This window comes from Camelus bactrianus, chromosome 17, assembly GCF_048773025.1.
Source record: "Camelus bactrianus isolate YW-2024 breed Bactrian camel chromosome 17, ASM4877302v1, whole genome shotgun sequence".
NCBI classification, from domain to species: Eukaryota; Metazoa; Chordata; class Mammalia; order Artiodactyla; family Camelidae; genus Camelus; species Camelus bactrianus.
The window spans coordinates 41,291,567-41,319,517 of NC_133555.1; the positions used below are offsets into that span (position 1 = coordinate 41,291,567).

Consider the following 27,951-nt stretch of genomic DNA (forward strand, 5'->3'; position numbering starts at 1 on the left):
GGACAATTTTTCTTTTTTTGGAACATTTTTTATTGATTTATAATCATTTTACAATGTTGTGTCAAATTCCAGTGTAGAGCACAATTTTTCAGTTATACATGAACATATATATATTCATTGTCACATTTTTTTCTCTGTGAGCTACAATAAGATCTTGTGTATATTTCCCTGTGCTATACAGTATAATCTTGTTTATCTATTCTACATTTTGAAATCCTAGTCTATCCCTTCCCACCCCCCACCCCCTTGGCAACCACAAGTCTCTATTCTATATCTATGAGTCTGTTTCTGTTTTGTATTTATGTTTTGTTTGTTTGTTTTTAGATTTCACATATGAACAATCTCATATGGTATTTTTCTTTCTCTTTCTGGCTTACTTCATTTAGAATGACATTCTCCAGGAGCATCCATGTTGCTGCAAATGGTGTTATGTTGAGAAATGGACACATTTTAAATTGACCATACTTCAATAAAATTTTTTTTTAATTTAAAAATATATAAATCAATAATATAAAAATATATTAAAAGTTGTGGTCAAAAAGTAGGATGAGATTCAAGATAAAGTAGACCATGACCTGAAGTTTTTGATGAATGCAGGAGAGTGACTGCTGTTCAGTGGTCCTAGAAACAAGGAGAGAGGGCAGTATGGTTGAATCTGGTGGGGATGTGTTACAAAGTGATGAAGAGGCAATGACTTGGAAGCTCACAGAGAGTGTAGACATGACTCTGAGTTACCTGGAGTAGGGTGGAATAAACAGCCTCCCCCTGAGCATGCTGCAGGGGCAGTGAGGTCCCGGGGGAGCTCAGTGTGAGTTAAGGAAGTAACTGGAGACAGGTTGGGGAAGAAACTGTTCTATTCTAGCAATCAGGGTGGGAGAGATGGGAGGGAAAGGGCCAGTGGGCACACTGTTACCTCTCTGTGGTTATGTCCACCCTCCTAAGAGTATAAATTCTTCCTGAAGAAGAATGAGAAGATGGAATTCCCCTTTGGGTCCCCGCAAGCTCCCCACTTCCGTCGATTCACTCCAGAGTCCCTGGTGGCTATTGAAAAACGAATTGCTGCCAAGCAGGCGGCAAAGAAAGTCCAAGAGAAGCCCAAGAAGCAGAAGGACCAAGAAGAGAAGTCTCGGCCACAGCTATGCTTGAAAGCCTGCAACAAGCTGCCCAAGTTCTATGGCAAGCTCCCGGCAGAGCTGGTCGGGGAGCCCTTGGAGGACTTGGACCCCTTCTACAATACACACCGGGTAAGGGCTGCTGGCCGGAACGGCTGTTCTCTGCTCTGGGAGAGGAAGCCTGGGAGCCCTCCTGCACCCTGGCTGATGTGGCTGTAAACTGGACTCCATTAATGAAAAATAGATCTAACTCACCTCCTTGATGCTGTCTTTGAATCTCAATGGTGTTTATGGTAGAGGTTAATTAAACCCCAATCCTCAAAAGCAGTGACAGCTGCTGTGGAGTTTTCAGAGGAATTTGGCTGTTTCCTTGGATGAGTTCTGGCCTCAAATTTTCAGAGGTGTTAGCTCTCTTTGCAAGCAGGGAGCAGAGGTCTTGAGGCTGGTAGGTAGTGGGTAGAGTAAGGAAAGGGAACCAAAATCAGGGTGATTTAAACCAATGGTCCTCGAAGTATGATCTAAAACCCCCTGGGGTTCCCAAAACCTTTCAGGAGTTCAAAAGTATTTCTTAACAATACTTAGATGTCATTTGTCTTTTTCACTCACACTTTTATGAACATGTAATAGTGAACACAGAGGCTATTGATGGAGGATCACATCTGTCTACTAGAATGTATGTTTGTATATGCCTGTGTTTTTAAATTTTCTATGTGTTAAATTTCTAATAGTATACACACACATGCGCGCGCTTATAGACACACACACACACACACACACACATATACATACACACACGGTATAAGCAAAAAGGTATAAACATTAACCTTTAAAGTCCTAAATAATTTTTAAGAGTATAAAGGGTCCTGAAATCAAAGTTTGTGAACCACTAGTTTGAACAAGAGCTATTTCATGCCAATTATCCAGTTTGTGTTGTATCTTGGATGAAAACAGTGGTGTGTGTGTGTTTGGGAGTTGGGCGGGGCAGGAATGAATCACCTCAAATATGGTTTGTAGAGCAAATTAAAAGGCACTGGAATGTCTTTTCTCTCCTCTCACCTGCTAAAAGCCTGCATCCCCCTAGATGCTCAGAGGAGGGTACAGTACAGGGTGTAAAAGGGGAGACCTAGGAGGTGGAGAACAGAAGGACCATCATAGACCAGGGATGATCCACTAATCAGAAGAGGAATTACATGCAACCAGAACCCCACTCTCCTGCTGCCAGTCCTCACCCTGGGCACGATGCATCTCACCAGCCCCCGGGTCAGCTTCCTGTTCACTGGGCACTCTCAGGAGCCCACCTTGATGCAGTGAGCCATGGGGCTTGGGGTCTTGCTAGGAGGGTGAAGATATGGCTTTTAGTTCCTAATCCTCCCTAACTCCCTGCCCCTCCGTTTGCCTCTCATTGACCCATGGGTTCTCTCTTGAGCCTGAGGTGATCTCACTTATGCTGAAAACCATGGTTGGGGGAGGATGTGTGTTTCTCACTGGAGATCCACCTTCTCTTTTGTTTTGTTGTAGACATTTATGGTGCTCAACAAAGAGAGGACCATTTCACGGTTTAGTGCCACTCGGGCCCTGTGGTTATTCAGCCCTTTCAACCTGATCAGAAGAACAGCCATCAAAGTGTCTGTCCACTCGTATCCTTTGCACAGTTGCCTCTTGCATGTGTTAGAATCAGGCCTTGCCTGCTGTGTCCAGTACCTTCTTCAGGGGTTAACAATAGAGCCTTCCTCCAGTTGAATCCTAAAACAATGAGATCGTTAAATTGAAAAAAGAGTTTGTGGCTTTAATATATTCAACATCGGAATGCAGTCCCAAGACACAGGAGGTGTTCAAGCAACCCACAGGTGGGTTTGGGTTCACCTAGACTAGTCTGGACACATCTGTGGATGCACAACTTGAAAAATATCCTCTTTATGAGGGGAGATTGCTGATGCACCCAGGCACATTCTCACCACACGTGGCCTGCTCTTCCCACAAAGTAATAACCAGTAGGAGGCCCCAAGGCTTCTTTGGGCAAATGAGATGGGTGTGGGTTGTTACTCTGTGCCATTGCCATGATGTGGAGTGGCTGCTTAGTTGGCAAAAGAGCAGCTCTTCCTAGAGGGCAAAGAGAACAGACTGCAATGGGCAGAACGAAGACCATCTCAATGGGACCATATTGGTCATGGGACACTGCCTACGGCACAAGTTACCCCCAAACTACTAGCAGGTTAAAAATGTCAGTAATCTGAGGTTCATGCCATTGGGGAATGTAGTCATAATTAGAGACACATTGGTCAAATGTCTGTATTAAATTAATTGCTTTAGGTAGCTTCAGAAGCTGCCTCCAGCTCTTGTTTCTCTTCCCTCCCGCCCCCAAGGCAAGCCAAACTAGGACAAACAAGAGACTTTGGCTTGGTTTCCAAGGATCTTCCCTGGTGACTGTCCAAATTGGAGGTTCCTAATAACAAGTTCAGCCCTGGCTTCTACGAGGTTGATTTGCAAGAACAGTCTTGCCTCAGCTGCCTGGCAGATGGTAGCCAGCCTTTTCTCAGGGAGGGTGCAGTTAAAGGAGCTCTCTCCTTACCCTCTGGGGCAGCTTGCTGGATCGCTGGACAGCACTCAGTGAACTAGCAGACCTGGCACAGTCATCTCCACATGGAACTGCACTGCTAGATACAGTTGCATTACATTTTCCCTTTACGTGCTTTATCTTTATTGCCAACTAGTGGGAATTATATTTTCTTCATTCAGTCTTGGCTTTCCTAATGCTGTAGAAGAGTATTTAATGATAATATTAGGCTACCATTTGCTAAATATCTTCCAAGCATCAACATTGTCATAGGTATAGAAACCCCTGAAGAAGGGATTAGCATCCTCATCTTACAGATGATGAAACTGGTACTCAGAGGCATTAAATTAATTGTCCAGGGTCACACAGCTTGTTATAAGGTCCAGCCTGCCTCTTGCTTAGAGCAGTATCAGCAATAAGGAAGTAGGCAGTTAATGGAAATAAATTAGAGTAATCTATTCTCTCAGTATGTTACCTCTACTTGGGTATTTTTAAAAATATATACAATTACATAAAAATTAGAAATAAAAATAGCAAATATACAAATACCTCTTCATCTATCCTGGTTGAATTACATCTAGTTCACTAAGAAACAACTAATTAGAAATAAAATCCCCTTAAAGAACCAAGTAACCAGTAAATATGCTTTTTGTTTTGAGACTTGATGAGTAAATAATTTCTGGGTGGAGTCACAGCCAGACAGAAAAGCTATTAAGGGTCTCCTCATAAAAATCTGCATTTATATATTTAGATCTCATGAATTTGGTAGCTCCAGTCCCCCAAAATATTCTTCAAGGTATGGAATTCTCAATGTCCTATTATTAATATTTCACCAAAATTATAATTCTAATAAAATTTGCTATGAATGTTTTCATAAGTAATATTATCAGAATAAATTATAATTCTTCCAAAGGCTTGTGGAGTTGGAGATATGATTTTAATTTAATCCTTGGGTTAACGTTTCCCCCTATGTGAACACATTTCTTAATTTAATTGCAAGTCAACAGGAAAATGTGGCTTAATTAGTAGAATTTCCCCTTTCAAAATAGATGTGTTCCTAAGTAACTGCAAAACAGGGCACATTAAAGGCATTTACAGAAACCTAAAATAGATTTAGATACTTCTGCTCAAATTGAAATTATGAAAGATGAGTAGTTCACTCTCTCTGTAGGTCAAGTTTCTCTTCAGGCATTGTCTTTCTTTAGGAAGTAACTGTTAGGAACCCGCCTAGTCCTCAAAAAAATGTCCAGTGGGAGAAATTTATCTGTGGATTTTCCTATCAACATTTCTTCTCCATCTATTTACCCTCTTCCACTCACCTTCCTTTTCAGTGTCTCCTTCCCTTTCTGGTAATCCCTTTGCCCCCAACCTCTCCTGTAAAATTCTCCTCTCTTGCTATTCAGAGTTCTCCATGACAGCCTAATCCTGTTTGGAATGTTCTCCTTGAGCCAGCATTTCACTCCCCTGTGCTGCCTCTACCATTCCTAACCAGATGTCCATTTCCTTAGTGTGACTGATCTCAGACAATCTGACTAACCTAATTCCCATGAAAACTTGTAGCCCTCCCCTTATCTCTGACTTCCTAGGAGTACAGTCATCCCCTACTATCCATTGGAGACGCGTTCCCAGACCCCCAGTGGATGTCTGAAACCACAGATAGTACCAGGCCCATATATACTACGTTTTTTCCTATACATATCTGCCTATGGTAAAGTTTGAGTTATAAACTAGGCACAGTAAAAGATTTGACAACAATAACTAATAATAAAATAGAGCAATTCTAACAAAATACTGTAATAAAAGTTAGGTGAATGTGATCTCTCTCTAAAAATTTCTTACTGTACTCTACGCATCCTTCTTCTTGTGATGATGTGAGGTGAGATAAAACCCATGTGATGAGGTGAAGTGAGATGAATGACATAGGCACTGTGACACAGCGTCAGGCTGCCAGTGACCTTCTGACCATAAATCAGAGGGAGGATCATCTGCTTCGGGTGATCCTGTATTGTGGGGACATGATGATGTTGATGGTTGGGTGTCAGAAGCAGTGTCGGTGGGGAGGGAAATAGCTCAGTAGTAGACTGTGTTCTTAGCATGCATGAGGTCTTGAGTTCACACCACTGAAAAAAAAAAAAAAGAAACAATGTTGATGGTTGGGGGTCCCTGGTGGGAGAGAGTAGCATGGCTGAGATGTCATCAAGCTAACTCAGAATGATGGGTAATTTAAAACTTATGAATTATTTCTGGGATTTACCATTTAATATTTTCAGACCACCACTGACTATGGTTAACTGAAATGGCAGAAAATGAAACCATGGATAAGGGGGACCATAGCATTCTCTTTGTCTTTGAGGAAAAAAGACATTTGCAGGATGAAATTTCAGGCCATACTGTATAGTGAAATGCAGATGTCAAGGCAGAAGAACATTTTGGAACAGATTCTGTTTCCTTTCATCTTGCAGTCTGAGTCCACATCTCAGCGCCATGGTTGACTATCTGTATGACCTTGGAAAAATATTCAAGCTTTGTCAGCCTATTTTCTTAGCTCTAATGGGTAGGTAATAATATCCACCTGTAGACTTGTTGTATTGGAAGTAACGTGGATGAAGTTTTCACCCCAGGGTGGGCACTCAGTAAGTGTTAGCAGTTGTCATGTGACAAGACCATAAAGCTGATCCCGGGAAAGAGTTATGAATTTAATCAATTCAGGCGTCTAGGTGATCGTGAGTGACATGTGGAAAACATGGTGACTCTCAGCTTTTCCTTAACACAGGCCTCTCAGGTGGTTCAGTTTATTTATAACAATCACTATTTTGGTCAACTGTGTGGGCATGACCCAAACCGAACTTCCAGAGAAAATCGAGTGAGTAGATTTGCTGTCATTCTTGTGCTTTTCCTTTGTGTCCTCTCCTTCTCTTCCTTCACTGGGCGGCTTGTTTCTTTTATTCATCCTGCTGGGTCTCATCCAGGCAACGTGGAATCCTATTGCCTATTTGATTTTGTAATGGTTAAATGTCTTCTCTGTGGACTTTGTTTCATAAATGTACATCTGATTTTCAGCTTCAAAGAACTATAGATTAAAAATTCTCAACCTTGACTGCCTGTTGGAATCCCCTGGGGAGATTTTTTAAAATATGGATGCCTGGGTCCCAACCCCAGAGGGTCTGATGTCATTGTCTGGGGTGACCTGGGCAGATGAACCCCCTGCCTTCCACCCCACCCCACCCACACACACATTCACCTGCTATGTGCACACCTGAGTGAAGCTGAGGGAAGAGCCACTTGGAAAGAGAGACAGGAGCAAAAGTGAGGCAGAGCTAAGAACAAATGGTCCTGGAACGTATCAGAAAATGACCCATCAATGAAGCTGTTTAAGTTATCATGACTTGTATACTTCAAAGTGACCTTAATATTCCTGAGATTATTCTGTCTCCCTGGGTTAGTGATGGAATCTCTGTAGTTTCAGACTATGGGGCCTTTTCAAAAACATCCTGTACCAACACATCTGGGAGGGGTGCCCCTGGCCCAGCTCAAGCCAGACATATTTTTGGTGTTCTGTAGACCTTTCTCTTTTTCCAACTTCCTTATTTTTATCTTTTTCTGACTATATTAATACCTGCTACAATAGGAAATATGTTCTATTTCTATTAATCAGTTAATGAAGAAATATCAAGTGGCCATCTTGATGCTGAAAAATCATTTCATAAAGTTTGATACCTGTTTGTGATTAAAAACTCTTAGAAAAGTAGGAATAAAAGGGAATTGCTATACTATTATAAAGGGTAACCACTGGAAGAAAGGAGCAAACATCATATTTAATTGTGAAACATGGCAAACTTTCTCTTTGAGATTAGACGGGGGGAAAAGGAAAAGATGTCTGTTTCATCAGTTCTATTCAACTTTGCAAAGGAGATTTTAGCCAGTGTAGTAAGACAAGGAGAAGAAATAACAAGTATAAGAATAAGGAAAGAAATACCAAAGATGCCACGATATACACATACTATAACTGTGAGCATAAAATGGCCAATATAATCCAGAGATTAACCATTAGAATTAATAAGAGAGTATAGGAAAGTAGCTAGGTACAAATTGATACACATAAATCAATTGTATCTCTATATACTAGCAACAAACAGAAAATGAAATAGTTTTTAAAAATACGATTTACACTGGCAGTTAAAAATACCAAGTTTCTAGAAATAAGATTATCAAAGTATGAGTAAGATCTCTATAAAGAAAATTATAAAAATATTAAGAAAACCCCCAAAATGGAGTGATATATTATATTCTTACATTCAAAGGCACAATATTGTAAGACTCCCCAAAATGACTAATAAATTTAATATGATTCCAATCAAAATCCCAACAGGCTTTTTTTTGTATAAATTGACAAACTGACTCTAAGATTTATATGAAAATGCAAAGAGCAAATTATAACCAAGACACTTTTGAGGAAGAAAAACAAGGTGGGAGAAAATAATGTGCTCTACTGGATATCAAGATTTACTATAAAGCTCTAATAATTGAAGCAGTGTGCCATTGGCATACGATTCGTCAGACCAGTGGAACAGAGCAGTTGGCCCGTAAATAGGCCAATGCACATACAGACCTTGAATTGGCAACAAAAGTGGCATTGCAGAACAACCGAGAAAGGGCGGTATTCAGTAAATGATGCTAAAGAATTAAAAATTCGAACAGAAAAATTACATTGAACATCCAGCTTTACACCATGCACAAGAATCAATGCTAGGTGGATTAAGATCTAAATTTCTGGGGGAGGGTATAGCTTAGTGGTAGAGTGTGTGCTTAGCATGCATGAGGTCCTAGGTTCAATCCCCAGTACCTCCATTAAAAGAAAATAAACCTAATTACCTCTCCCACCAAAATTTAAAGAAAATTTTTTAATTAAAAAAAGAATCAAAATTTCTTTGTGAAAGACAAAGACATAAAGTTTTCAGAAGGTTAAAAAACAAACAAACAAAGGAGAATGTCTTCATGACCTCAGGTTAGGGAAAGATTTATTACATATGACACAAGAAGCACTAACCATGGAGGAAAATACTGATATGTTTTAGTATGCTAAAATTAAGAATTTCTGTTAATCAGAGGACAACTTTATGAGAGTGAAAAAGTAAAGCTACAGAGTAGAAGATATTTGCAACATATATGCCTAAAAAGTGTTTATATCCAGAATAATGGCCCCCTGCAAATGAATTAGAAATATGTCAGAGCAATCAATTGGAAAATGAGCAAAAAAATTAAATAGGCATTTCACAAAAGTAGAAATCCACATGGTTGATAAACATATGAAAATATTCCTAACCTTTTTCTTAATCAAGGAAATGCGAATAAAATCACACTGAGAGATTATTACATACTCATCAAATGAGGACAATTCTAAGTGTGACAATATCAAGTATTGAGAAAGATATGGAGCCACAGAAACTCATATTTCTGGTGGGAATGTAAATTTGTACAACCTTTTTGGAAAGCAGTGGATATTATCAAGTAAAGGTGAAAACACACATATACTGTGATCCTCTAATTATACTGTTAGATACATACACTCAACAGAAATATGTACTTATAGGCACCAGGGTACAGCTGCAAGAAAGTCCATGCACCTTCCCTATAAAAGCCCCAAAGTAGAAACAACCAAAATGTTCATATATTTTTGAATACATTAAATATCTCTGTTAAATCCTTAAGAAGGGATCATTTACATCAGTGGATATGAATAAACTATCTCCACATAAGAATGAATCTTCAGAATATAATATTGAACAAAAAAAGCCAGACACAAAATATTACAAAAATATGATTCCATTTATACAAAATTCAAAAACAAACAAAACAACTGTTTTGTTTAGGGATACATACTTAGGAGGTAAAAATATAAATTTAAAAGGCAAGAAAAAAAACCACCAAAAATTAGGATAGTAGTAACCTGTAAAGGCAGAGGAGAGAAGGGGCTTGTGGGTGCTCAAAATGTACAATTTAGTGACATGATTAGTTGTCACAGAGCTGCTGTGGACTGAATAGTGGCCTCCCAAACTCATGTATTGAAGCCCTAACCCCTACCTCATGTGACTGTACTGGAGAAGGAGACTTTAAGCAGGCCAATTTAGCTTAAATGAGGTCGTAAGGACAGAGCTAGGATCCAACAGAGCTGGTACCTTTATAGGAAGAATGGACCCCAGAGCTCTCTCTCCACCATGTAAGGGCACAGCAAGAAACTGCCATTAGCAAGCCAGGAAGAGGGCTCTCACCAGAATCTGATGATGCCAGCACCTGCCCCTAGAACTGTGAGAAAATAAATATTAGATGTGTAACCACTCAGTCTATGGTATTTGTTATGGCAGCCTGAGCCGACTAATACACAGACATTCACTTTACAACTAATTTCAATTTCATGTTCATTTTCATTATGCATATTACATATCATAATGAAAAGCTTTAAAAAAATAATTTTAAAGTAAGTGACTATTGCATAAAATGCAGAACACTGAAAAACAAAAGTCAGAAGATAGCAACTAGGTAGATAAATCGCTGTTAGTGTTTTAGTTTATTTTCTCTATATGTATGCTGAGATGATATGGCATGTAAAATTTTTATCCTTTTAAACTTTTAATGCAAAGCATTTTCTCTCAAAAGTAAGAGTTATTTTGGGGATCCTGGTTAAATGTGGAAGATAGCATGAATATTTTACCCCAGCCCTCTCAAAATGCCAATGAAATGACAGCATGGGAATAAGAATATACAAGAACAAAGAGAAGTAGAAAAGGAAGCACAGAGGACAAAAGATGTCAAAACAATCTCGAAGACCGAAAGTGGGTGGAGGACTGGTAAATGACTCAGCAGACCAGGGCTTGTTAAACAACAGTGCCTGCAGAGAGGGATAAAAATGAGGATCAGGGCATTTTACCCCCGAAAATCCCGGAGGCCCTGAAAATGCTGACAGGGTACAAATAGCAAAAACTGGGACTAGGAAGAGGGGAATACGTGGGAGCTGAGGATGTACATTTATTGTTGCTTCTATTATAGTGAGAAGTTAAAGTGCATTCTTTAAAGTTGATGTATAAAGAAGTTTAAAATTATATTTAACAGTACAAAGGTAAGCAGGAAAAAGATATTATTAAATACAATCATATGATGGATAAAACAGAGGGAAAAGGAAAGAATTAATGAAAATTAAGAGATACTGTTTAAAGAGATAGCATCCTAAGGGCAACGTACAGAGTTCTAATTATAACTGTGCATGTATACTTTTAAGGCAACTACTAGAACTAAAATAAAAGCTTTTCAACATTCAGAATCATACAGAGGAAAAATAAAGCAAGTAAAATATACCAGACAATGAAATATTTTTTAAATGATTAAAAACATAACAGAATATAAGCAAACTTAGATCAAATAAATCTATCATGTCAATAAATATAAATGAATTTGACTCATCTGCTTAAAAAAATTTGTGTTTTATAACAAAGCAATATTAAACTGTATGTTAACTCAAAAATGTACTGCTCATAGTAATACAGAAAGGCCAAAAATTAAAGAATGGACAAAGATATAGGCAAAAGCAAACAGAAAGAGCAGGAGGCATGATCTTAATATCAGGGAAGGTGGGCTTTAGGCCAAAAATTATTAAACAGAAGAAAAATGACACACAGTAATACTTAACAATTCATAAACAGTAATGTATATCTTCACAAACAAATAATGCGACAACAATGTTCACAAATCAAAACTTATGGGAATATTAGGGTAAATAGACAAGAACATTATAGAGATAGAAAAGTGTAATTAATTTCTTTCAGCCCTGACAGATCAAATGCATTAAAAGGTATATAAAGAAATAGATGACCGAAGTAACATAATTAATGAGATCTAATTAATACATTTAAAACTATATTCCCTGAAGAATAATCATATAAATCAGCCAAATATTAAACAAAAAAACCTTAATAATATCCCAAAGTAGAAATAATAAAATATCCTTTTATCTCACTGCAATAAAATGAGAAAATAAAAACAAAATCAGAAAAAAAAAAAGAGAGGTCTTTCCATTTGGTAAAATTTTTAAAACCTCTCTTAAAGAAATCTTAGTTGAAAGAAAAGCTACAGACCAAAATTATAGAATTTCTAGGGTAGAAAAAATTCAAGAACACTTTAATCAGCACCTATAGGGTGCAGTTAAAGATGAGCACAGAGGATAATCCATAGCACTGAAGCATAGAATATTTATATCAGTAAAAAATGAATTACTTAACCTAAAACTATAAAAAGAAGAATAAAATAAATGAAAACAGCAAGAAGAAATGAATAATGTAAAAGAAAAAATTAATTAGCTAGAAAAGAAAAGAACAGAACTTATAAACCCAAAAGTTAATGTAAAAAATATGCACAAGTCTTTTATGCTGAAAAAAATGACAGTATAAAGTATTTTGACAATGACAGAACTTTACTGAGAGAAATTTTAAAGTATCTAAATAAATTTAATGAATGAGAAGACTCACTATTGTTAAAAATGTCAGTGCTGCCCACATTAATCTATAGATTCAATGAAATCCCAATAAAAATCTCAGCAGCATGTTTTGCAGAAACTGACTGAAAAGATTTTACTTACATGGATGGTGCAAAATTTATGTAACTGTTATTCTATGGATTAGGTATTTCTGTTGATCCTAATCAACATAATCCTCATATTTTGCCATCATGATTCTTTGGTGAACATCCTTACACATGTATCTTTGCATACGCAATGTGCGTAAATGTGAGGGGAATGGGATTGCTGGCTCAAAGGGATGTACAATTTTAGTTTGTGAGATACTACCAAACTGTTTTCCAAAGTTGTACCAATTTCCATTCCCAGTAATTATTAAATCTATTCTTCAGACTTTGTATTAATTAAATTGTGACAAAGTTTCCTTTATAAACACAATTTTAAAAACAGCAAAGATAAAAATCAACCTATCTGGTCCTAGTGCTAGAAATTTATGTGACAGGTATTAAGTGACACAGAAGGGAAAGGAAAGAGAATTAATGGAAATAAGAGATATTGTTTAAAGAGATAGCATCCTTGGCCTCAAGAAAATTATCAGACTCTGGATTTTATTTTTGAAAAACTGATAACAAAACTGGTAATAGCCATGGGTTAAGTACTGTCTCTGGGAGGAAAAGAGTAGATCTCCTTGGGGTAGACTGGGGCTGCAACGATCATGCTGTGTATTTTTTAGTAAAAATTAAACTGTAGTCAGTGCAGCACCAGGAGCCAACCCTACTGCCATGTTCTTGAAACAGTCTTTTGGACACAAGTGGTTTCCATCCCTTATCTCCCCTCCTTGCCCTTATACCTCCTTGAAACATTAACTTTGCCCTGTTACCTGCTGATAAAGGTAGTTCCCTGCCTCCTGCCTGCCTGCCTATCTGTCTGCTTGTGAGAGGGTTATGTATATATTCCATTCCATGTATGTGTGTATTCCATTTTTTAAATCGCTTCTAGTGCTCAGAAAGAAACCAGAGAATCACCAGGACAAAGTGAAGAAGAAAGCTGTCTCTTTGGGTTGCTTTTCCGTCTTTCTGCCTTGTGGTCTTCCTTCTGTATTGTCCCTAGGAATTCCAAGTTCTCCCTCTGTTCTGCAGAGCAATTCAGCTCTCTCATCCCCTACAGTGTTTCTCAATAAGTGATCGAAGTATCTCAGTAGCCTCTAAATCACTTGACAGATTCAGAAGAAAAAACAATACAGTCATTTTATGCACAGATAATTTAAAAATCTGAAATAGAAGATTAATCACAATTTTCACAGAACTTCTGAATTTTTATGTTTTTAAAAGCTGTGTTTGTGCTTCAGGGACTGACTTAGTTCACACTGGTTAACCTGGAGTTAATCATGGGTAGTTGACCTTAACGATTTTATTGTCGTCTGACATCACATTCACATTTGTGGTTTACGTTTGTTAAACTTGCATTTGTCATTCCTACTTGTTGCAAAATATCACAATTCAAAAAAATGAACCATCATTTCACAGGCAGTTTGCAGAAACATAACAATGGTGATGAAAATAGAAAAACAAATCCTACAATATGAAATAAGGTCACAAATATGAATGGACTCTGTCACAAATATAAACCTTGAATCTGTATGTCATGAGACAAGTGGGCAATGGATGTGGATAATCTCACAAAGGCAGATAAAGATAAGTAAGAAAACAGGGAGCCTGACAATGAAAGATGATCATTAAATTTTATTGGATCAATGATCCGTTTTTTCTAGTACTTAGTTCATTATCTGTTAACATTTTTATGAAATAATAACAGAAAGCTACCAAAGCTTTCATATCATTTTCCAAAAAAGTTTATCACTTTTAAACCAATTGACTTTCTCTATACAAAGTAAGGATTTCCAGTACAAAATTGTCAAAATTTGATGTTAAAGGTTGAAAGACATGAAAACTGTAGCGTCATCATTTGCCCTCATAGTAAAACAAGCAAAGTTATACCCTTGCTGGTAAGATATGAAACCAGCTTAAAAACCAATGACAAATAATTATAATTGGAAAGAAAGCAGGAAATGATCGGTAGAATTCCTTTATCAGAACTACTGTATTTCTTATAATGTGACTGGCATTTAAAATTAGTGACTGTTATGTATGTAAACAAGCAGACATTTTACCTTATATCTACGGTATATACATACAACGGAATAATACTCGTCAGCCTTAAAAACGAATGAGATTCTGGTACATGTCACAACATGGATGAGCCTTTAAAACATTATGCTAAGTAAAATCAGCCAGACACAAAAGGACAGATATTGTATGATTTTACTTATATCAGGTCCCTAGAATAGGCAAATTTATGGAGGCGGAAGGGAGAATAGAGGTTGTCAGGAATCAGGGGAAGGAGGAATGGAGAGCTGCTGTTTAATGAGCACAGAGTTTCTGTTTAGGATGATGAAAAAGTTCTGGCGCTGGATAGTGGTGATGGCTGCACAGTTCTGTGAATGTACTTAATACCACTGAATTGCATAATTAATAATGGTTAAAGTAGTAAATTTCATGTTATATTTTAACACAATTGAAGAGAAAAAGATGGTTGAATTGATACCGAGGAAGCTCCACTACATAGTTAGCAAGGAAAGGCATCGCTATACAAATATGGAAAATGTGTCCAAATGCCGGATGTACCTTACTGATGAAAACAGCAGGGGTCCATAGCACACCTCCAGGCCCTGATTTGCTGTTGAGGGACATCATGGAAGTTGTGACTACAATGTGATTGCGGTCACTTAGTATATGTATCTCCAGACCACAGGGATGAAATGAATAGCGAGTATAAGATGCTCTCCAGTGCTAAATTGCTCTGGCTGGCAAACAAAAAATGGTTTGCAATGTTTTAAATAAGGAATGAAATCTTTTTAAATGGCCATTTCTGTGAATACACATGGCATGTCTCAGTATTACACTTAAGATTTTGAATAGTATGGGTCTTTGACTTCAGGGCCAAATATCAGGATTTTTAATGACTAGACATCAGGATTTCTTAAAACTGAACAGTGGTGCAAGGGGCTCAGTGGCTGAAAGTTTCACTTTTCCCCCACACCAACGATTTTCTCCATTTATCAGGAAAAAAACGCCTAAGATATGTCATTGCATATTAAAAATCACATCCAAATGCTGCAATTGAACATGCACAAATACCTTCGGAGCCAGATGCCACCGAAGGGAGGGTGTGACTCCATCAGCCGCTGTCTCCCAGGTTGAGACCTTTAACCTTCTAGCTTTCAGTGGCACTAAACTGGGGCACTTGTCCTCTGGTGAAACACTGCAAATAGTCTTTAGAGAGAACTCTCTCCATATTTTCAGAATCTGCATTTGATCTGAAAAGCCAGAAATATCTGTCAAAGTTTCCCAACAACCTATAATTCTGAGTTAAGATTTTCTAATTTAGAAAACACAGAGTGGGGGGAAGCCCAGCAAGCTATGGTAGCTGACAGCTCAAGCAGCTATCCGGCCAGATACAGATTGCTTCGCGAAAGATTTCAAACATTATTTCTCCTCTCACAGAGAGGGGAAAAAATTACTGCTATTCACTTTTTTAAATTTGATTTTTACTTTTATTTAAGGTATAGAGATCCATGGTTCAAAAGGTCACATAGTTCCATAAAGATTCTAACAAAAACATCAATTTCATGCTTCTCATCTCCTCACCCCTAATCCTGTATTTCTAGAGGCAACCACTCTCAGCTTTTTCACTGCTTTCTTCTGATACCTCCCTATCTCTAATAATATACTCAGACTACTATTTTTTTTTTATTTTTCCATGTTAGATACTATCTGTTAGCTTTTTGTTATGAGGGAAAAACTTCAGTCCACATACACACCACTCATTTCCTCTCACACTCACCTATGCATTATAGTTATAATTTTTTGTTAGATAACCTGATAACATGCACAGTCTGACTACATATATGACCATATAATTGTATTGCTAGGCAAATATTATTCACAACTGTATCGTGCAGTGTACTTTGGTTACATTTCCTCTTTGCACAGTGTTTTTACTTTCTGTGGAGTTAGGAAGGATTTCATTTCTTCATTTGCTCAGTTTTCTATATATGTATCACTCTTTTGTACCCAAACTCTTCTCCAGTGGTTTAACTATTGCTTCAGTTTACTTGAACACATCAGGTTATCCATCAGTTTCCATTTTTCTTGGGAAAATCCCTCTTATAGTTCCCCCCTCCTGCCTCAGTCTGGTCTAGATGTTTCCTGATCCTCATTCACAGCTCTTTTATAGAATCTTTTGGATTCCATTTGTCACTCCCCCGCATCCTGTGTCTTCCTCTTTATTGGTTCTGTCCTTGTTTTTGGTGGAGCACATCCTCTAGTAACTCTGTCTTGGACGAGTAGGTGGGATGTAAATTTTCTAAGACTTGGCCTGTCTTTATTCTACCCTCATCTAAGCAGTTTAACTGGAAAAGAAACTCTATATTAGAAATTATTTTCCTCAAAGATTTCAAGGCATTGTTTCATTGTCTTATAACTTCCAAGGTTGCTGTTAAGAAATCTGATGATATTTTGATTCCCAATCTTTTTTATATATGAGCTGTGACTTTCACTCCCTCAAAAAAAGTTAGGTTCTCTTTGTGTACAATGTTCCCAAATTTTGTGATGTTATGCCTTGATATGAGCCTTTTTCATTCATTTTCCTGAATACTTGTGGGTGTTTTTAACTGAATACTTAGATCCCTCAGTTTGGAGAAATTGATAGATGTTGCTTTTAAAGTGTGAAACAACAGGGAAACACTCATTCTGGAAGCTCATCACTTTACCCAAGGTTGCCCTATATCCTTCATCATCACCTCACTCAGCTCATGTTCTGGCTTACCCTATCCTACATTGTCCCTCTTTCTTTTGGAGAAGTTTAATTTACCAGCTGGATATGTGGGACTGGTATTCCTGGGTTTGGCACAATCTTAAGCCATTTTTTTTACCACCATCGGGTCTTCCATATACCAAGGACACAGGAGACCACAAATGGTGTAATCAACACAGCAAGGTTGGCAGCATATGGGAATTAACCTGCATAAACCGCTTGTGAGGATCCGAACAGGTACTACAGCCACACATTGTTCATCTTCCTCTTAGGTGTGAGTTCGTAGCTGGAATCAGACCACTTATCCAAAATGCACCTCAGAAGACTTTCCTTAGGGATGTTTGAAATATTCCCCACTTTTTAAAGACAGAAATACAGGTCAAACAAAACACAAACAGTGCACACAAATGCTAGCATCTAAAGAAACAAATGAACCAGTTCATAAATCGGGTAAAAGTCTAACAACTATTTCCTCTCTCCAACAGGGTACCCCACTCAAATACAAAACAAAATTGGCTTATTCTGGAGGGGGAAAAAAAAACCCAAATGGAAAGTAATGAAGCTTCCGGCTATCCACACTGAAGCGACTCACCCCACTGTGTGGAGCCCATCGGCTCCCAGATGCCAATTTCTTGCTTTAACTGCCAAGCACTGGGGCAGCCAGTGCTGCTTCCAGGAATTCTGAAGGGAAGATCCTCAGAACAGGTGGTCCCAGAAGCTGCTAGAGCCTTACTCCAAAATTGCCCAACCAGGGCTGGCTGGCCATGAACAGCAGGGCCCCCGGCTGGCTTCCCCCAAATTTGTTACCAAGTCCAAACTCTTTCTGCTTGCTGCCCGACAGGTGTTAAGGCAAGAAATAATTTTTTTTTTTTTTGGAAAGCCAGGGGGCAGAGAAGTTAGGGTGCTAATGTCCTAGACAACCATCTTACCCAAGTCAGAATTCAAGTTACTTTTACACTAAAAAGGGGAAGGGGTGTGGTTGGTTTTCTTGGTGTTGGAATCCTTTGTTCTTGCAGCTGGTCAGGTTATGGTGTCCCTGTAAACCACCACCAAGACAAATACCGTTCTCTGTCCTGCAACTTTGTATCTCTATATGAATGGGAAAGTGTTAGACCCTTCAAGATCAGAGCCTTGGGAATGGGCTATCTTGCATATTGCAGGCTGTAGGCAACGTTCTTTTACAAAAGGTGCAGAGCCAGTATAACTAAGCATAAGAAACAGCCCAGGGTTAGAGCTGAAGGAACAGATCTAATACAGAGTCAGATTTGTTCTTCCCTATTACACTTCTTGTGAAGACTTTTAAACTGCCCTTTCAGCCCCACTTGCCACCATCTCCCCAAACCCCACTTTCAGAGGTGTTTAGCATCCCTAAGTCCTAAGAAGCTCTGCGGTGTGGGTTGCCTTGCTTCTGACTCCCTCCTTCCAGCTAAGGTTTCAGCTTTCTAGGGTCTGCTCTGTCAGTTACCACTCATCCGTCCTAACTCTAATTTCCAAAATGCTGTTGTGCTCTCCGTTATCATTGTCTTAGTGAATGTATGCTTTTTAAAAAATTCCTGTTACTACCTTTAAGAAGGGTTTCAGAAAGGATAGAGGTGTAAATACATAAGGTTCAATCTGCCATACTTAATCAAAAGTCTTCATTTTTTATACCAGTGTTTCTTGGTATGAAACATAATACAGTGTTTACAATTTTTTAAATGTAGCCAAAATTAAGTGTGATTTATGCATGTGTCCGAATTCCTTTGGTCAGTGGTTCTAAAAGGGTAGTTCTCCAGGTCAGTTGCATTAGCCGCTGCTGGGAACTTGTGAGAAATGCAAGTTCTTAGGCCCTACCCCGGACTTACCAAATCAGAAACTCTGGGGTACAGCCCAGAAATCTACATTTGAACAAGCCCATCAGGTAGTCGGTCAGATGCAGGCTAGAGTTTGAGAACCACTGCTGTTAGTGACTGAGGGATTCTGAACATTTGAGAAATACGGCCCTCCTCTCAAGCTCAGCTTCTAATCCATCACTTCAAATCCAAAACCACAAAGTGCCCAGCACAATAAAAAGGCTGTTTTGAGATGACTTCTTCTAACAGGATCCATCTTCCTGAGAAAATGTTTGTGAATCTAAGTCCTTTTTTTCTTCCATGGCCCCTACCTGTTTACTGCCTTCTGTGGCTCTTAGACTGGGATCCCTGAAGCCAGAAATGCCAGCAGACCAAGCATGGGGTGAGAAGAAGTGAGACAGTAACGAAGTTTGGAGAGGAGGGATATAGGAGAGCCTCCTTCCTCCTTCAAATCTTCAGCAGTCAACAAATTGAGAGAGGAGCTGCCAGCTTCCCTCACTCAGGGCAGGGAACCTCGGGGAACCTCATAGAATTAAAGAAACTTTGTTCTGAACCTTGCGGTGGTTGCCGGTCATTGACCTCTGCCTACCTTCTGAGCAGCAGATGCTGCCAGTCATCTCAGCCACACCCATCCCTCCTCCGGACTCTCCAGCATCTGTGTGCCTCCTCTGAGTTCCTCAGTCTGTGTCTCACCTCCCTGCCTTCCCTTCTTCCCCTTCCCCTCCTCGGTGATAATCTTCACGTGTTTTCCTTTGGAACCATCACAGCAACGCTCCCTCTGACTTCTCTCCAAGGAACAGTTAATACTCCTTTTCCACCTTCCCTTCCAGATATGTCTTCACTGTCATTTATACCTTTGAAGCCTTGATAAAGATACTGGCAAGAGGATTTTGTCTAAATGAGTTCACTTACCTGCGGGATCCTTGGAACTGGCTGGATTTTAGTGTCATCACCCTGGCGTGAGTGTTTCTCCATGCTGATCTGTTTGTATGTCTGTGTGGGGCTTGTCGTTGTGTCCAGGCTTCCACTCTGGGAGTGTTCCCTTATCTCTCTCTGTTCAGCTTCCTTATTCGGGACTGCATGGCCAGGGGTTTCTTTGACACAGACTGTTGATCCGGGAGCCATTTTCTAAGGTTAGTCCCACACTCTTGGGGAGAAGTTGGAGACCTCAGATCTGAGCTGATAACTGGCCCGCCAGAGTGAATCAGACAAAGCTCAGTCTTGTACCTACCAGACGTGAAGGCCTTTCCCTGAGGAACCAGGGCCTGAGGAGACTGGTTGGCCACACATACATGCTTGAATATCCATCCATCCATCCGTAGCCCACGGAGCCTCCTAGATCATAATGCATCTTTTCAAAGGGGCCATTCTGGAAAATAGTGCCATAATTAAATTAGCGTCGGCTTCAGTCTATAGGTAGAAGTGCTAGTAGATTCTCAGTGTCTGTTCTGGGTCCTTCCTAGGCTCATGTTACCCAACGTTGTTCTTATTTATTTATGCCGCATGAATTCCCCCAAGACTCTCTTCTTACAGAGTTGCTGACTGACTTCTGGTCCTACAGATACATATGTGAAGCAATAGATCGCCGAGGGATCTCAGGCCTGCGGACGTTCAGAGTTCTTAGAGCTTTAAAGACGGTGTCTGTGATCCCGGGTGAGCTGCTTTAAACCAGCATGTTTATTCATAGAGTGTGTGTTGTTTCCACAGCCTGCTTTGATTTTCACAAAAGCCCCATAAAGTTCCAGGGCATGGACTATTGTCCCCATTTGAGAGACAAGGAAACTGAGGCCCAGAGAGTAGAAAACAAAAACCCAAATCCTCATCCCTAAAGGCGAAGTATGACCTGGAAACCTCACATCCCAGTTCCTAACCAACGCTCTGTCCATAGAACACATGACCCCACCATCAATAAATGATGAGAAGGCCATGTCCTTGTTATATGTTTGCATTTGGGGGGTTCAGGCAAGCCTCTAGTCAGATTCTCATTTATACTTTATACCAAAAGTGTAAACTTGAAAACAGGGAAGGGGTGAAAAGGCAGTGTCTGGTGAGTGTCTTCACCATTTCCAAGAATCTGAAAGTTTGAACCTCAGCCCTGTCTTTGGTCCTACAGAAGAGAAAATAATTAGGCAATTCTTGATTACAGACAATTCAGCAACCAAAGTAGTCCAGCCGGGTTCATCTTAGTGGGCGCCAAGATCTCTGTTGCTGATGCAGGAAAAACGGATGTTGGGCATGAGTAGGGCCATGTCCCAGGTCTCGGTTGAGTCCCTGGGACGTGCCCTGCCAAGTGTGGGTCCTTGGCTTTGTGCAAGAAATAATTTAAGAGCAAGCCACAGTTGAGTAAAAGTAGATTTATTTGGAGAGATACGTACTGCATAGAGTGTAAAGCAAGAGAAAAGCCACGAGGTGTGGGAGTTAGGAGCTCAGGTTAAAGTAAAAGTAGGTACACACTCCATAGACAGAGTGCGGGATGCCTCCAAATATGAGGGAGCAAAAACAGGCAGCAATGAGGCGTGGTGTTGGCAGTTTTTACGGGCTCAGTAGCTCCACGCCTACAAGTGGGAGGAGTATTCCAGCTACCCTGTGGAAGGGGCTGGGATTCCCAGGAATTGGGCCGCAGCCCACTCTTTGACCTTTTGTGGTTAGCCTTGGGACTGTCATAGCACCTGTGGGCATGTTATTTATCATGCTAACGTGTTACAGTGAGCATATAATGAAGCTCAAGTTCTACTGGGGAAGATTCTTCATGAAGAAAATCATAGCAATGAGTAGTCAGTTCTGCTGCTTTGTGTCTCTCTCACCAGCTCTTAGCCAGGAAGACCTTGAGTATTGTATACAAGACCTGGCCTCTCCAGACCCTCCTCCTGCCTCATCTCTCTCCTCTACCCACCCACCTTGCATCACCTTCCAGAATCAGCTTGTGGTTCCACAAACACTCCGTGCCTTTGCTCATCTTCCAGCTTTTGGCCACGCTGCTCTTCTGTCAGGAGGATCCCTGCTCCTCTCTTCATTCAACCCATACTCATCCTCAGGGCTCTGCCATGGTCTGACCTCCTCAAGGAGACTGCCTGGTCCTCCCCTAACTTCCCCAAATCCCACCCCACCCCACCCCACCCCAGCCCCAGGCTTCTGTGAGTGCTGTTCCTAAGTGTGCCCACCTGCTCAGTAATGTAGTTTCCCCTCACTGCATACACCACCCCACGCCAGTGCCTTAACAATTGCTTGGCTCCCAGGCAGGGACCACATGGGCCAAGGGGTACTCAGTGGGTTATTTGCTGATCAAAATGACAAGGCAAGGCTAGCTCACCACCTGCTTCCCTGGTCAGACAGCTCTTTCTGCTACTTGTGGAGCTGCTTCCCCAAAGAAGGTGATTTCCTTTGCCAGAGCAAAAAATCATCCTTCTTTAAACAAGCAGGGGCCCCATCTTTGCTACCAGCTGTGCTCCTTCTCAGAGTCTTTTTCTGCCTCAGTGACTCTCGGTGTCTCTCATGGCCTCGCTTTATTGCTGTGTTCATCTCTCTGTGTCTTTGTGTCTCTGTCTCATTCTATCTCCCTTGTGTGTCTCTCCCTCACCCCCCTTCCTCCCTCTCCTCCTCTTCTTCCTCCCCCTCCTTCCCACCTCTCTCTCGTTCTCACACACAAACACACACACACACACACACACACACACACACACACACGCATACATGCACTGAGGTTCATGTGTCCCCAGCCTCAAGCTGCCTCCCAGGACTGAGATGAGGACAGAAAAACAAATACCAAATGACTGGAGTGAAGTTAGTAGTCTTACCCCCAGCACAGTGCCAGGAACACAGCAGGTACTCAACAATTAGTTGAGTTGAATTGCTACTGTCAAATTGAAATCGCTACTGTCAAAAATTTATTAGCTTCAGACTGATTTTAAAAATGCATTGCCTGAATCTCAGTTACCTCATTTTTACAATGGGACAGTAATCTCTACCTGCATGCTTCTTGGGTTTATTGTAAAGTTCGGATGAGGAACTGGGCTTGGAGCTGCCAGTTTGCAAAACACCTCACACCCGTACGTGATGAGAGGGTAGGACAGCTAAGATGCATGCGTGCCAGGCACACACGTGTGCTCTGTGTGTGGCATCTCATCCACGTGGGAGTATCACTGTCATCTTCCCACAGGGCTGAAGGTCATCGTGGGGGCCCTGATCCACTCAGTGAGGAAGCTGGCTGATGTGACCATCCTCACCGTCTTCTGCCTGAGTGTCTTTGCCCTGGTCGGCCTGCAGCTCTTCAAGGGCAACCTCAAGAACAAATGTGTCAAGAATTGCACAGCTGTCAACGAGACAGCCAATTATTCTTCTCACGAAAAACGCAAGTGAAATTTCTGTCGTAGGGACCAAGGTCTGGTTGGCCGGGGTTGTTAAGCACCTGCATCCATGTACAGACATATATTTTGATTCCTCTTTCCTGCTGAAATGCTTCTCCTGAGTTGGGTTTTACTTTAGGGGCCACCCATTTTCCGTTGCCCAGTGTCCCTTTTATAAGGAAATGAGCTGTAAATCCAGGGACAGGTCATTTTGCTTCTGCTGGAGGAGGCTCAGAGCTGAAGCCAGTCCCCAGCTTTTCTCTTCCCAGATGAGACATATTCCCTTCCCTGCATTCAAGCTTGTCCACTGAGGGCAGACAGCCAAAGGAGCTCTCCTTGCTTGGGCAGAAGACTCAGCCAGTGTTGCTTTCACCACTCAAGGCTTGACTTGAGGCTTCAAAACCCTATATGAGGCTTTCATGTCTTCCTTTATTTTGCAGATTTCTACAAAAACAAATCAGGCACCTCTGATCCCTTACTGTGTGGCAATGGATCTGATTCAGGGTGAGTGTCCAACCCATGACAAAGCACAATGCCTAGCAGCCCTTTCTTCTTCTTGTCATCAGCTCTTTCTGGGTGAAGCCTGGGTTGCAAGTCCTGAGGAAGATGTAGAAATTAATGAGTTACGGCCTCTGCCATCCCAGGCTCATGGAGAGGGAGTGTATGAGTTAGTGCTTGGTGTATAACCAGCAACCTCCAAGATTCTGTGGCTTAAAACATAAGCCATTTATTTAGCTCAGGATTCTGTGCATCTGCACATTGGGCTGCGATCAGCCTGGTGCTCTTCTAGCGTTGACTGGGCTCATTTACACATCTACAAAGTGGACAGATTAGCAGGGGTCCAACGGATCTAGGAGAGCCTCAGCTGGGGTGTCTTGTCTCTTCTCCATCTGTTCTCTCATCCCTCAGCAGACTAGCCCAGGCTTATTCTCATGGTGGAGGCAGGATTCCAACAGAAAGAGTGGAAGTGGGCAAGGTCTCTTGAGGCCAAGGCACAATGTCACTTCTACTGTATCCTATTGACTAAAGCAAGGCACAGGCCAGTCCAGACCCAAGCAGTGGGGGAAACAGACTCTATCTCTTGATGGGAGAACCTGCAACATCTCATTGCTAAGGGATATGGATACAGGGAGGGGAATAATTGTAATCATTTTTGCAAACAGTCTACCCCAGGAGGGAACCAATATTTATTAAATATGGTTTGTGTCAGATGCTGTACGTTTAATTATCACAACTTCATCACATGGGTTTTATTATCCTCACATAACAGAGGAAAGAACACATGCATCAGACTTGGCAATCTCAAATCCTTACAGAAGCCAGACACATAACAACAAATGTGAGGAGCAGGCTGGGTGGGAACCACGGCAATGACAGTTCATGCCACATCTAAAGGGGTAGCCACTGACCAGTCCAGCTTTTGGATGTCATGTGGAAATGTGGGTCCACTGCTTCCAAACCTTCCAAATCTTAAAAGAGAGATGGGAGATTTAGAATTTTATGTGAACTCTCCTAACTATAAACATTGGCTACCAATTCCAAAAATGTCTACATATTGTGGGCCAAACAAAATGTTTCAGCAGTGCAAAAACAGCCAGCAATCTGCCAGTTTGTGAGCTCTGATGCACATACATAAAGATGCTATACTGTGGAGATCCAGGGTTGTCCTAGAAGCTCCACAGGCTGGGGAAACACAGCGAGATGATGGTGTGAAGCAGGAAGGATGTCAGGGAAGGTTTCCTAGAGGTGGTGGTTGAAGTGAGATTGAAGGGATGTCTCCAGGCTGGGTGAGCACGAGAGGGTTTGCACAGAGCCATTCCAAGTGGCAGAACAGAATGTGAGACAAAGCAAAGGGGTAGGGGACTCCTCAGGTCTGCCTGCTGCTTTGACCGCAGGTGGAGGCATGAGCAGAGAGATCAGGCAGATCAGAAAGGCTCATCTCCCGAATCTCCATGGTGGGGGCGTCTGGAACCCCAAGCCCACATGACCTTGCTCCCCGAGTGGCCAACAGAACTATACATTTGCCTTTGACTTAAAATCAAAACCGAGGGCCCCTCAGTGTCCTTTTCCTGTCTGAATAATGGCATTTCTCATGAGGATGGTTCCACAGTAGCACAAGCCCTGTCTGTGGTCTCCAAGCTCCATGGATCGGTCCCTGGGATCCAAGCTCTGAGAGAGACCAGATACCCTGCTGGGTAGGCCCTGGCCACATGGGAAAGGAAAGGATTGGGCTGGGATGTCAAGTAGAGGCCAGGTCAGACGATGGGTGGAGTGAGCCCTAACGGGCATGCTGTCAACACCAAACCCGGGTACTGTGCTGAGCCTCTGAAAAGCCAGAGCCCTGAGCAAAAGCCCACCCTGACCAGTGGCACTGTAGAAAGAAAATCTGGGGTCTCAAGGTGGAGAACAAGTACCAGGAATTACTTGATGATTTTCAGCATTCTTTCACATATGTTATTCCAGTCCATCCTTTTGGTAGCTTCAGGTTAAAAACACCAAGAATTTTAATTTTGCATTTTGCATATAATATTTACTGTGTTGAAGGCACTTTGCAAGAACCTTTGCACCTCAGTCTCATTTAGTTCTCAAAGCAGTTAGCTGATGATGTGTAGCAGCTACAGGGGGGCTCTACAGAAGATGTAGAAATAGGCTGCCCTTGGAGTTAATTACCAAACCTACAGGTTAACTAGCTCCCAAGAGACTGTCTTTAAATATGGGTCCACAGAGTCTGGGACTCACAAATCTCCAACCAAGGCTGGGGATAGAATAGGGATTTGGTTATAATCAAGTTGTCTGGCCCTAATCAATTGTATGGGTCCCAAGATTGTATGTTTACGTGCATGTCTGGAATAAGATTGGTGTTGGTGGAGGAGTCCTAAAGTAGAACCCCGCACCACAAAAAAGGCATTACTGTTCCCTTAAACAGACCATCCCACTGGGGTGGAGGAGAGCACCTCACATGCCTTGAGCTTAGAGATACTTCACGACATCAACTCACCCCTTATTATGAGAGAGAGAGCAGTATGGCACTCCCCACCCCAGCACTTACCAATCATCTTCAATCTGGCCTTCCTTCATAGGTCAGTCTTCATAGGCTACTTGACAGTTATAGTTTTCCTTTTAAATAAATCCATTGACATCTGTGTGGTCCTAGACAACTGACTTCTCTCTGAACCCCAGCTTCCACATTCGCAAGAAAAAAAAAAATTGTTGCGATGATTCAATTACAGCATTTGTAAAGCACTTAGGGGAGAGAGAGGCACACAGTAAATGCTCAGTAAGTGACAGTTGTTTTCTTTGTTATATATAATCGGTCACTGAACTTGGCTAATGTGAGTCCTCTTTCAAAGACAACTCTGCCGGTGATGCCAGCTGGCTCAGGTTTTAAGTCTGCATTATTGATACTGATTCTCCCTCATCTGGTATGAATTTGCGAAGAGCTTTCCACCTTATGGGATCCTGTCTGGGCAGCCAACTAGCCTTCTCCAGGGCATTTCCCTCTACATGAAACCCTGAAGTAAACATTTCCTCATCCCCATTTGATGAGCAAGAGAAACTGAGACCTAAAGAGATTGAGTGACCAAGGTCACCAGCTAATAGAAGGAAGACTAGTCCCTGAACTCCAGTCTTTGACTTCAAACCCTGTGCTCTTCCCGCAGCCCTGGGCTGCTTTGCCCCTAGTAAGCCTAGGAGGCTGTGAAACTGATGACTGTCTCTGTTTTTGCTACAGCCACTGCCCTGAGGGTTATTTCTGCCTTAAAACATCCAGCAACCCAGATTTTAACTACACCAGCTTTGATTCCTTCGCTTGGGCTTTCCTCTCATTGTTCCGCCTCATGACACAGGATTCCTGGGAACGCCTTTACCAGCAGGTACTGATCTGCATGTCCCCATACAGACTGAGTTGAAGGCTGTATGCATGGCTACATTTTTTTTTTAAGATTTTTTAAATTTTTTAAAATTAAATAGTTGATTTGCAATGTTGCATTAGTTTCTGGGGTACAGCAGAGTGATTCAGTTATACATATGTCTGTCTGTGTGTGTGTGTGTGTGTGTGTGTGTGTGTACATAAACTCTTCTTTATATTATTTTCCATTAAAGGTTATTATAAGATATTGAAATAGTTCCCTGTGCTACACAGTAGTGGAACCTTGTTGTTTGTCATTTTATATATAATAGTTTGTATCTGCTAATCCCAAACTCCTAATTTATTCCTCCCCTCCCTTCCCTTTTATTTTGTAAACATAAGTTTCTTTTCTATGTCTATGAGTCTGTTTCTGCTTTATAAATAAGTTCATTTGCATCTTATTTTAGATTCCACATGTAAGTGTTATCATATGATACTTGTCTTTCTCTATATTACTTCACTTAGTGTGATCATCTCTAAGTCTGCTTGACTACAGTTTTCCTGGAGAACCCTGACCATGTCAGAGGCCCATGTTCTCTGGGTACATGTCTCTCTTCTTTCTTTTGAATCTTCAGACCCTGAGGGCTTCTGGGAAAATGTATATGGTTTTTTTCGTGCTTGTTATCTTCCTGGGGTCTTTCTACCTGGTTAACTTGATCTTGGCTGTGGTCACCATGGCATATGAGGAGCAGAACCAGGCAACCATTGATGAAACTGAAACCAGGGAGAAGAACTTCCAAGAGGCCCTCAAGTTGCTCCGGAAGGAACAAGAGGTCTGTTGGGGTGGATCTTTGTGGAGTCAGTTGCAGACTGTACGTTCTTGGG

The 27,951-nt window shown here is 41.1% G+C and overlaps 1 protein-coding gene across 3 annotated transcripts in view; it reads left to right on the plus strand.

The window, feature by feature from the left end:
• Window positions 1–254: 254 nt before the first annotated feature.
• Window positions 255–27,951, plus strand: part of SCN10A (sodium voltage-gated channel alpha subunit 10) — a 76,954-nt gene continuing 49,257 nt past the window's right edge. For all 3 annotated transcript variants that reach the window (XM_010945964.3, XM_045509736.2, XM_045509737.2), the window contains exons 1-9: window positions 255–1,244; window positions 2,631–2,749; window positions 6,449–6,529; window positions 19,707–19,835; window positions 20,438–20,529; window positions 23,033–23,224; window positions 23,657–23,723; window positions 26,950–27,091; window positions 27,702–27,899. In XM_010945964.3, the coding sequence (XP_010944266.2) occupies window positions 975–1,244; window positions 2,631–2,749; window positions 6,449–6,529; window positions 19,707–19,835; window positions 20,438–20,529; window positions 23,033–23,224; window positions 23,657–23,723; window positions 26,950–27,091; window positions 27,702–27,899 (1,290 nt within the window). In that variant the 5' untranslated portion in view covers window positions 255–974. The remainder of the gene's footprint in view (window positions 1,245–2,630; window positions 2,750–6,448; window positions 6,530–19,706; window positions 19,836–20,437; window positions 20,530–23,032; window positions 23,225–23,656; window positions 23,724–26,949; window positions 27,092–27,701; window positions 27,900–27,951) is intronic.